Source organism: Passer montanus, unplaced genomic scaffold (genome assembly GCF_014805655.1).
Source record: "Passer montanus isolate IOZ18808 unplaced genomic scaffold, ASM1480565v1 scaffold24, whole genome shotgun sequence".
Taxonomy (NCBI): Eukaryota; Metazoa; Chordata; class Aves; order Passeriformes; family Passeridae; genus Passer; species Passer montanus.
In genome coordinates, this window is record NW_024367037.1 from 5,327,787 (window position 1) to 5,339,840 (window position 12,054).

The following is a 12,054-nucleotide window of genomic DNA, read 5'->3' on the forward strand; positions in this document are numbered from 1 at the left end:
ATAAATTTATCCTCTATTAGTTTAATACTATTGTTCCGTGTCCTACCACTACACTTCCAGATAAGGAGTCCCTCCCCCTCTTTTCTCTAGGCCTTTCTAAAGTACTGGAAGGACACAGCAAAGTCTCCTGAGGCCTTGTCTCTTCCATGTGAACAACCTCAATTCTCTCAGCCAGTACTCATGGGGAAGTGTTCCAACCCCCAATCATCTTCTTGGGCCTCTTCTGGCACTTCACTTGAGCAAGGCCATGTCCTTCTTATGCTGGGGGCTCTAACCTGAACATAATATTCCAGGTGGGGTCTCACTAGAGGGGAGTGGAAGATCACCTCTCTTAACCTGCTGGTTAAGAAAAGAATGCTTCTTTTGATGCATCCCAGGGTACAGTTGTCTTTCTGGGCTGTGAACACACACTGCAGGCTCATATTCAGTTTCTCATCTGCCAGTCCTGCTGGGTCCTTCTCCACAGGGCTGCTCTCAGTTGGCTGATCATCCAGCCTGTATCCATGTTTGGGATTGATACAGGTACAAGAGTTTGCATTCAGCCTTGTTAAACTTCATGAGGCTCATATGGGTGCAGCTCTCTGTATTATTGCATAATACATTAAGTGTCCATGAATGCTTTTGATATGCTTGAATTAAAATATTTAATATGACTTTTTGGACGTTCACAGAACTTAGCCTTCTGTGAACAGAAGGCTTGTAGCCTGCCTTGAGCAAGATTTAGCATCTACCTTTAAAAGCAGCTTGGAAGGTACAGCTAAGCCTCCATACCTTTCCTTACTACTTTTGCATATGCCAGAGTAGAAGCCAGCTGGTTGTACTGAAACTTGGACTAATTTGAAGTGGAAGAAATGGAGCTTAACACAAATGCAGGTAAGACTGCAGTTGCTTCTTAACTGAGTGTGTAAGAAAGGTGGCTGCAAGTCAGAGGAGGTATTAACTGAATCCTGAGGTCATGCACGAAAAAAGCTGTACACAGACTGAAGAAGTCAATCGTTAAAGTAAGGTATAATGAGAAATGGATAAAAGAGGGAAAATTATATGGGACCGCACTGAAAACATTCCAAGTTGCCAACCCTAATTAGTGTTTGTGAAATCCCTGACTGTTGCCATGGCAATAAATGTGATACTACAAATGCAGCATTCTGACTGCTTCACAGGATCAAGCAAAGTTGGAAAGGAGCAAATCCCTATGTAAACATCAATATCGTCAATTAATTAGGAAACACAGCAAGATAAATAATTAGAACCCATGAAAGGTAAATTAATTTCTGTTTTCTCCCTGTTATATTTGAAAGTTTCCCCAGTATCAAGCATTTCTGTAATTCACTTTCATTCTACACTAATGTTTTATCATAGACTACTGTGGAAGTTGTCATGAAGAGAGTTGTTTAATACATTATTTAGCAAGTAAAAGATTTTGGCTTATTTGAGCTATTTCAGGTACTTAGAGCTATTTCTTTATTTAAATGTCACTTAGCAAGCTTATTTATTTATTTGTTTCTTTGAGATGAAATGGCGCCTGAATAAGCCCCAAGTTCTCTGTTCCTTTTAGGAAAACTGATAAACAATCTAAAATGGAGTCAATAATCCTGAGTGCCAGCAAGTAGCATATACAGGACCACTGGGGGATCAGGTCCAGACAACATGGGTTTATGGAAGGCATGTCCTGCTTGACCACCCTGATCTTCTGTGACAAGGTGACTCAGTGGATTAAAGAAATGTTGTCTACCTAAACTTCAGTTAAACCTTTGACACCATTTCCCACAACATTCTCCTGGAGAAACTGCCTTCCCACGTCTTGGATGGGTGTATTTTTTGCTGGATAAAAAGCTGTCTCTACAGCCAGGCCCAGAGAGTAGTGGTGAATAACATCCAGCTGATGGCTGCTCACAAGTGGTGTTCCCCAGGGCTTGCTGCTGGGGCCAGTTCTGTTTAATACCTTTATCAATGATCTGTATGAGGAGATCAAGTGCACCCTCAGTAAGTTTGCAGAATCTCACCAAGCAAGGATTGATAATCCCACCAAGGGTGGGAATATCAATCTACTGGGTGGGAATATTGATCTATGGAGAGGCTCTGCAGAAGGATCTGGATAGGCTGGATTGATGGGCTGAGGCAACTGTCTGAGCTTCAACAAGTGCCAGGTCCTGCCCTTGGGTCACAACAACCCCAGACAGTGCTGGAGGCTGGGGGCAGAGTGGCTGGAGAGCTCCTGACGGAAAAGGAGCTGGGAGTGCTGACTGACAGTGGCTGAACAAGAGCCAGTGTGTGCCCAGGTGCCCAAGGAGGCCAATGGCTTCCTGGTCAGGAATATGAGGCCAGCAGGAGCAGAGCAAGTACCCTGTGTACTTGGCACTGGTAAGGCTGCACCTCAAATCCCAAGTTCACTTTTGGGTTCGTCAGAACAAGAATGACATTGAGGTGCTGGAGTGAGTCCAGAGGAGGGCAATGGAGCTGGTGAGGGGTCTGGTAAAGGTGGTTGGAAGTGCTTCGAGCAGTGGCTGAGCAAGCTGGGATTTTTGGGGGAGAAAAGGAGGCTCAGGGGTGATCTTATTGCTCTCTACAACTCCCTGAAAGGAGGGTGTAGCCAGAGTGGAAGATCAGTCACTTCTCCCAGATAACAAGTGACAGGACAAGAGGAAACAGACTCAGGTTGTGCCAGGGAAAGTATAGATTGGATATTAGGAAAAATTTATTCACTGAAACGATTGTCAAGCACTTGAATGGGCTGTCCAAAGAAGTGATGGAGTCACCGTCTCCAGGGTATTTAAAAGGCAGATGTGGCATTTGGGAACATGGCTTTTTTCGTGGACTTGGCAGTGCTAGATTAACTGTTGGACTCAATGATCTTTTACTACCTAAATGTTTCATTGATTCTATGAAAATATTAAGCAATGTGAAAAAAATGCCTTTTTTTCCCCATTGTCTTGTCTTTGGCATGACTTAAGAACCTTGTACTACTTGAGTAGTTTCCCTATACATACATAACCATATACAGAACATCATTTATATCTGTGCCATGGTTTAACCCCAGTAGGTAACTCAGCCCCACATAGCCTTTCCAGATCCCCACTCACTCCCCACTGGTGGGCTGGGAGTCAGAATCAGAAGAGTAAAAGGGAGAAAACTCTTGGGTTCAGATAAAGACAGGTAAATAGAGAAAGCAAAAGCTGCACATGCAAGCAAAGCAAAACAAGGAATTAATTCATCCCTTCCCATGGGCATGCAGGTGATCAGCCATCCCCAGGACAGCAGGCCTCTGTCATGCTTGGGACTTGGGAAGACCACTCTGAATGTCCCCACCTGCCTTCTTCTTTCCCCAGTTTTTATTGCTGAGCATGACCCTTGGGTCAGTTGGAGACTGTCTTGGCTGTGTTCCCTCCCAACTTCTTGTGTACCCCCAGATTTTATCACTGGGAGGGTGGGGAGCAAAAAAGAGCCTTGGCTCTGTGTAAGCTCTGCTCGGTAGTAATGAAAACATCCCTTTGTTACCAACACTGCTTCCAGCACAAATCCAAAGCACAACCCCACATCAGCTACTGTGACAAAAATGAACTCTATCAATCCAAAACCAGTATATGGTAGAATCCCATGCTTCTTTATAAAGAAAGTCCTTGGTTTTGTGGAGTAAGGTCAGAATCTTTATCTCATTTGCCTTTCACAGCCATATAACAATTTCAAGTTTTAAACTCCTTCTGTAATCAAATGCAGCCAGAACATTCCATATTATGAATATGAACATAAAGGTGACTAATGCTAAAAAAGAAAACAGAATAAAATTTGCTGTAAGTGTTTCCATTTGGTAAACAGGTTTCTTTTACTTTTATTTCACAAATCACCGTGTTGGTAATACTCACAAATGCAGGTCTGGAATACAATTCTCAAATATGTCCTCTGCTGCTATGAATTTGTTTAACTGGTACCTCATTTATTCAATTACTACATCAATGGTTTGGCATTTTTAAAAGTTAATTCTTTTTGTCCATTAGAAATTATTGTTTAATCCATATATTGCAATTTTCCTAATGGTTGTCTTCATGAATTTAAAAAAGGACAGATAGGTATTTATTTTCTAAATACTATCTAGTTTGGTTGACAAAACATGTGATTGACCACAATTTTGAATAGTCTCATGGATGACTTCATAAGCAGGGTAAGAAAGGTCAGTTTGAATACCTGGGTTATTTGAATTTGTTAATGCTTTAATCATGGTTTTCTAACTTGATACAGGGACAGCATTATGGAAAGAAAAGGAAAACAAAGTAAGAGCATTCACTGGACACTAGCTCAGCAAACAGGTTTTACTCACAACTCTAAGACTGAGATGCTATATGCCGTTGGGTTGTCATACTCCTATTTCTTTTTATTTTATCTGTTTGGACTGGAGCTTCTCCTGGGTGGGAACTGGAGGTGCTAATTACAGTAGGTAGCAAAATGGGGTCCTGATCTCTGTTGTGGCCTCTAGGTGTTGCTATAATACAAATAATTAATCAAAAGACATGTTTCAGTGTCCTCAGAGGGTGTTGCCAATTTTTCCCAGAACCATGCTTAATTTTATACAATTAAACCCCTCTCTGTCCCTCCTCACTACAGTATAACTGAAATTCCGTCTTCATATATTGGGCAAATGAACCTGAATGTGAAAAGTGAAAGTAGGAAAGCTGCAGAAAGAGATTTGACTCGCCTCTAGTCAAAGTTCCTCAGTTTTGGGTGTCTTTGTGATAGTCTCTTGTCCAAGGGTGGTTGCTACTAGAGGAACCTGCTATTATATTCCTGACTCAGCCCAAACTTCTACTGCCAAAATCAACCATTGGGCATCACATCCCTTAGCAAGGCCTCTGCTGCTGATGTGGTTTATGGGTATAGGCACACATAAAGACACAAGTGCAGGTTAGATCAGCACATAGACCTGTTCTCATGTCTAAGGACACGAAGCCCTAAAATTATTACAAACTGAGATACTTGTAAGTTTAGTAAGGATAAACTTTTTCTTGTAGGGTCAAAGTTCAGACCCTGGTGTGGCTTGATCTCAAGATCTGCATATTTTGCTCAAGAAGGAGGCAAAACTCATTGTCATTATCATTAACAATCTGAAGATTCATAGTTAAAATTTTAAAAATACGGCTAGGAAAAAAAACCAAACTAAAACAAAACAAAAAACCCCCAAAGATAATTTGGAAGAATTAGCGCAACCTTTTGTTTTGTCACATTTCCAAGGAAGGGCTGCCAATCCTGCAGCCCAGCACAGCACATCATTTGATGTGACCTCCAGCCGAGCAGCTCCTGCAGAACAGCGCTCGCCGAGGTGTGCCAGAGCCATCGGTACTCACGGCAATGCCCGGAATAGTGGCAGATGCCTCTCAAAACTGCATTTGTTGGAAATGCATTTGTAGCCAAACAGTTTTGTCTGGCAGGGGATAAGCAATCCCTCCTGCAAGGCAATGGCACGGTAAGGAAAGGAGGTGGATGGGCACTGGAAGAAAGTGCTGCAGGTGCCTGCTGGAGCGATGCCTTAGCAGGATTTACTGATGCAAAGGGGCTGAATATGGGATGGGAGCTCTGGTCACTTTCTGGCCAGACTTAGGTGCTATGAGCCCTGCTCCCTTCTCTGCAGTCTCATCAGCTCTGGATGAACAACTAGAATCCCTTTTTGTCATGGAGGAGAAATACAGTGAGTGGTGAATAGTCTCTCTGCTCTGGTGTATATGTGATTCAACCTCTGGCACAACCATGGTCCAACTCTTAATACCTAACTGAGATTGCATAACCAGATACTGCAGGCATGTATTTATATAAAAGCTATTTTAATCAAAAGACTAGCCATTAAATTGCCAGTGTTCTTAAGCATGCTTCACCAATTTTTCCACTTTTAAGACTCAAGTAGACAATTTTTTTAATGTTTTATAAATGATAAAAAATTCACATCAGATTTTAACAGAATTAAGCATACTTATTCAACACACATGGGGCCTCTGAAAAAAATGTTATTCAATTTAATAATTTTAATTTACATTGTATATGTACATGAGCATTTCTTTCAACCCACAGGTTAACACCACAAAAAAAGAAAAAAAAAAGAAAAAAAAAAAGAAAGAAAGTATTGTGGTTAGCTGAGTGAAGAAACTCTTGAGACACTGTTGTCTGAAATAAAAGCAAGGCACTCTCCCTTAACACCTGATATATTCCTGAATTCTGCCTAGACAAAGGCATGTTCACACTGAGAGAGCTCTAAGAATAGTAGTAGATTTATTCTGCATTAACTCTTTCTTTTACCACTGTGACAGGTCACCGGTTGTACTCTAGGATGAATCAGTGTATTGAAGTTGACATGAAGGACAATTCCACAGATGATGGGATTTGGGAGAGTATCACAGCTAAGACTATCTATGGAAGACTGGAGGACACAGACTACGTGAAATCTCACACGGGGCTCTCAACCTGCTTCCTCCCACTCACATTCTACTTAATAAATAAACCTTGCTCAACAAAAAAGCAATTTTACTGTACTATGCTGATTTGCTTCAAAATCCTTGATAAGGGCACGATCGCAAAAAGCTCCTGCAAGCCCTTGTGTGGCTGGTGCTCAGCACCTGGCAGGATTTGTCCTAAGATAAAAGTAATTTCTCAAGGGACCTTGTGTCTTACACAAGGAGACAAAAGCAATCACTCTTTTTTTTTGGATTTTATGTCTGTATGTTTTTGTATGCGCACATGTGTGTGAGTGTATATATATATATATATGCATATATATATATTTAGTATATACAAAAGCAAATTCAGTCAAAATATATTTGTCTTGCTGGTCAGGCTTGTTACAGCAACCTACAAGAAACATTAGCTTCTCTGATATTTAATTATGCTATTATGTTTGCACATAAGCTTAAAAGTCAATACAAAAAGCAATACTTCTCCAAATATTATCTGCAGGTAAACCAGAAATATTAACTATAGTGATTAGAAGTCTGTTTCCCTATTGACACTACTATAAATCTTGATATAAGAATAATTTTTTCATAAAAGCACATCCAAACATAGTAAGTGATAAAATACCAGATTACTTTTTGAAAACCATACAGTGACTCGATATCTGGGTTATCCTTTGCAGCAATTAGGCAATTCATTTGGCATCTGTTTGATTGTATAATTTAATTTCCATATAAACAGCATAGTTTAAAAAAAGACAAAAGCTAGAATGTTTAAAGCTAACAAAAGATACAGTGACATCAGGTTGACATTCAAAAATTTCTTTAGCAAAATGACCAACAAAATTTTGACTTAATACAGTGCATATAAAGTTTTTTAGAACTGAACTTTTTAAATATTATTTGAATTTAGCAAAACATGAGCAAGATTTTAATATCAAAGTGCTAAACAGTACTGCCTTAGAAGTCACTGCAAATAAACTGTAAAATAACTCTGCTTGTGATTTGACAGATATTTTATATACAAATGGTTAATAAAAAGACACGCGCACACACACACGCACACAAATATAGGTATATACATATATATACATACACATTATATATATGTATATAGTTTTCCAACTGGTGTATCTGAGTCAGTGTGAACACCCCATTTAGTTATCATGTGTAACAGGGTTCCCATGAGCTGGCAGTCATTGCAATAAATACAGGCAAAGCCATTACAATATACCATGCATACAAACATTTATACAAATAAAGACACTATGCAACAAATTATCTCATATTAATATGGCATCAACAGTATAAACATACAAAAAGGAGTACGAACACGGAATGTTTAAACGCAGCCCACTATATCCTTCCTAGCACTTACATTCATACTATTTTACAAGACTTGCTTGTTCTTGAAAACCATCTTCTGTCTGTTTACTAACGAGTCGCTTGTGTTAGAAGTCTAGAACTGAACTATCCCTGATACTGACCCTGTATGCTCCAATCACTACTTACTCGGGTTTCCTTAGCTAAGGAACAACTGAGCCACAATTGCTCCCGTGTCTTCCACATACATTTGTCAATAAGTCACGCTACATGGAATCAAGTTTGGAAAACTCTGTCAGGTAAGTTAGTGCATGTAATTTTCTCCCTTGATTTCTTCTGTTTGTTTTCCTAATAAAATAAATTAGTTAATAAACGAGACTTAGTAAGACAGCACTTTAAAAAATTGCACTTGAACATGGGAGCTAACAGCCATTGTCATTTTGCTATATTTGATTTGTATGAAATGTTTAATTGAATGTACTTTGCTAAAAAAGTGAATTTTTGTTTAGATTGTGCTGATGTATGTGCCCTTGATGCAGGAAGTATGCTAAAGATATCCTCACAAAACACATACTACCCTGGCAAACAACAATTTGCTGTTCTTTCAAACACAGCTTCTACAATTTTACTCCTCATAGACCATGAGGTGTTAAACAACAGATTTAAAACAGTCATGTTAACCTTTTACTGCTGCTGGGATAGCATTGTCCAAAAGTGCCATATTAGCCATTTAAAAAACCCAAATCACACGAAAGAAAACAAAGAACACAACCCCAAACCAGTAAGCCAGTAAGTTTCAGGCCTCAGGTTGTAAGGACAAAGCGCCAGAAAAGACCTCATGTTAGACTCGGAGCGGCTTTTCTGTTAAGTGAGGGCAGAAATGTTAGCTGTAAGTCACGATCCGTTTGCCTGCTCTGGCGGGCGTTTGCCTCTCAGGAGGGTGGTTTGACTCAGAAGGGTAAGGTGTCCAGAAACAGCCTGTCGATGATGGAAGGGGCTGGCACCAAATCTTCCAGTTTCAGGTAAAAGATGCGCTGCAGTCCCAGTGTGCAGAGAGAACGCAAGTCAGCCAGAACACCCAGTACCTTCGGCTCTGCAGACTCGAGCGGTTGTCCTTTGTTTTGGCAACTGAAAGTTAAGTGATCTTTCAAACTGCTTGTGATCTTGTTGCATAGCTCTTCCACTTTCTTTGGTTCTTTTAATCCATGTCGTTCTGCAAAGCCAGAGGCAAAAAACACATCAGCATCCCTATCACAAATGAAGCGAATGCGTTTTCTTAGGTGCAACACAGGTGCATACTCTGGAACTCAGAGCAAAAAGTGCTCTGAGAGTGTAGATTTCTCAGAACAGCTGGGGTTACATGGAGTCAGTTAACCTTTTTGCCACACAAAATAAGAGAGGGCAAGTGCCCTTTTCTCTTTATCTACTAAAACAGGCGACAGAGATGCTCAGTTATGATTCAAATTCTTGTACAAGGAATTCAAGCATCCAGCGTATCTGACATAATTTTCATGATATGAGGCAGAATTAATTGGGTGATTTTGCAGCAAAACCATCACAGGAGGTGTTTTGGAGATTTCCGTGCTTCCCCACCAGTTGTGAATGCTCAATAACTATGGCAACCATTATTTATTCAGTGAATTCAAGTGGCGATCAATATCCTTAGCTAGCTCCATCAGCGCCCGGCCTAGAATTCCACCAGGAATTTGCAGACACTCTTATAAGAAACTAAAGGCACCTTACTACCCTTTGTTATTTTGATCAGCTGCTGCTTTTTAGTTTATTCATCTTTAAAAGCTCTAAGATAAAAGAAGCCTGGAAGTTAACTATTTTGCTTTGAGTGAGCAATGCCTGAACAGCTGCTATGTTATCCATCACAAAAACCTCAGCACTCCTAAAAGGAAGGAGAGCTGGGGTTTGTTCCCCCTCAAATAATCTTTTTAAAATATAACAATGATGTTAAATGCATTCACAGTTCTTTAAGCAGAAGTAGAATGAATCAGATTTGTGATTCATTAAAAGCAGACTTTTTATGGGGGAAAGAATTCTATGTTGTTTGCTATCAAGGCTTAGTTGATGAACTAAAGTAACAGAACAAAAAAATTCAGAAAAAAATATCAAATTTGTGGTGTATTCATTTGCCTCTGACTTTGAAATACACAGGTAAGTAAGAAATGGCTTCACAAAGCCATAATAATTTACATGTGAAATAGAATTGTGCCAGATATGGTAATCAAAGAAAATGCAGGTTATATTAAGTCAATTAGATATATAAAAAAATGACAGCAGTGGATAAGGAGATATTGTGGCAGTTCTTCTGTTTGATGCTTTTGAAGTCATCTCCTTCCCTGGGCCTCTCTCCCATCCCTGGCAGCCAGCAGCCGCATTGTGCCCATTGTCCCCAAGTCTTGTTCCTCCATGCCAGGAGAAGCAAGCACTAGACATGTCCTCTGTCTGTCCCCTAATGAACAGTGAAAAGAGTACAGTTCTCTTTACTTCCAGAAGCAGGAGTAATGCCTGCACCAGGCACAGTGGTGCCTTGCCCAGGCCTGTGTGTATAAACTCCTTGCTCACCACCTGTTTTGGCTTAGATGCTCTGTACAAACCAATAAAACAGACAGGATTCAATGAGGGCAGTCAGAAATGCAAAGGTCTGGTTTTCCACTGATATTCACCCATTTTACACTTATTTTTTCAACTGTATTTACTTAGGCAGAGTTAGCTCCTGAATATTACTGGTTTGTGATCAGAATCAGAGATGTGCAGACATGGATATCTCTGTCCAGAAGCTACTCTTCTCACTCATTTAAGTACCGTCAATCTGCCCTGTTGTTTCAAAGGAACACTTATCCAACCAGTGACATCTGCTTCAGACATCGTTTGCACCTTGCAGGAATTAAAAACCCTAGGTATTCTAAGTGCCTTGTTTACATTAAAACATGAGAAGTCAATGAATATTTAAAGCCTTTCCAGTAAATGGTGTATAGTGTAATTATGTAAGCCTTAACTATACAGGTCACTGCGAGTAAATACTTAGGCAGATTCTGCCATTAAAAATCTTGGCAGATAAATATTTTATACAGGTTGGAAGAGCTGTAGGGCTTTTTTTTTTTTTTTTTTTTACCACTAGCCTACTGAGAGAATCTGCAGGACATTAAATTAATCTTGCAATCTTTGAAGAGTTCCCATCTTTTAATCTGTTTTGTTTCCTGGCTATGTAAGTGAAGATATTTTTATAGATGTAGGGAGCTGGAATACTAGAATGGATCCAAAACCTCACTACAAATTAGCAGAGCACATTTTCAAACCACTGCCTCAGTAGGTGTGTACCTTGCTGCAGAGTATGGAAAATTATCTCTGGCTCTGGAGCACACAGCAACTTTGTTAGCATTTCCAGCCAGAACTAAACAGCTTGTCTCCCACTGACAGGTTCAGAAGGTTTCATAAAAAAATCATGTTTTTTGTGAATAGCCATAAAATGTAGGAGGCAAAACACTATGTGTGCAAAGATTATCATATTAGCACCCTTACTTTACATAACAAAATCATGGAAATTCAGAATTAAGTGATATTCTATCCTTAAAGTCCGGTGCTACAATATTAAAGCAGTCCCTGATAAACCAAGTTGTTCTCCCCTGAGTAAATTACTATACAATGGCCTTCTCTACTTGCACATCTCTATAAGGGTTAATTCCTCATGCCTGGAGCTGCCTCTAGGGGTTTCAGTCTTAAGCTCTCAAGGCATCCATAGAAAGTCAAAGCCATCTGTGTGGAAGCCCTTCTGCTAGGGAAGGACAGGGCATGCACCAGCACTGCCACTGCAGTCTCTGGTGGTAGAACACAACTGCTTTCTGAAGAACACACTCATCTAAGAACAGGCTCTTCTCCTTTGCAGACTTGAGGCATCTAGAGCCTAATTTGTTCAAACATTTAGACTGAACAGGGTTCAAATAACAGGAAACACATTTTCTTGCCTTTTTCACACACTCAGTTCTGTTTGCACAAAGAAAGACCCACAGTGTTTCTTATATAACCTAGAGGGAGCAGCACGAGGCCCCTGGGGTGAGGGTGTGCAGTGGCACTGAAACCGAGGGCATCTAATCATCCTCTGTCTTCCACAGGATGTTCTTATCCATATGGGAATGATAAAGACAAGATTCATCCCAAGAAGTACAGCTGGTCAAAATAGATAGGTTTTCTTTAACTGATTGAGGAGATGTGTAAATATTATCGTAGTCAGACTTTCTTATAATGACAAAGGCATGTGTAAAGTGAATACAGGATTTCTCAGCCTGTAACATACCAA

The 12,054-nt window shown here is 40.0% G+C and overlaps 1 protein-coding gene across 3 annotated transcripts in view; it reads right to left on the reverse strand.

The window, feature by feature from the left end:
* Positions 1-3,626: 3,626 nt before the first annotated feature.
* NR4A3 (nuclear receptor subfamily 4 group A member 3) overlaps positions 3,627-12,054 on the reverse strand; it is a 31,506-nt gene continuing 23,078 nt past the window's right edge. For all 3 annotated transcript variants that reach the window (XM_039710989.1, XM_039710988.1, XM_039710987.1), the window contains one exon: positions 3,627-8,961. In XM_039710989.1, coding sequence (XP_039566923.1) covers positions 8,699-8,961 — 263 coding nt within the window. In that variant the 3' untranslated portion in view covers positions 3,627-8,698. The remainder of the gene's footprint in view (positions 8,962-12,054) is intronic.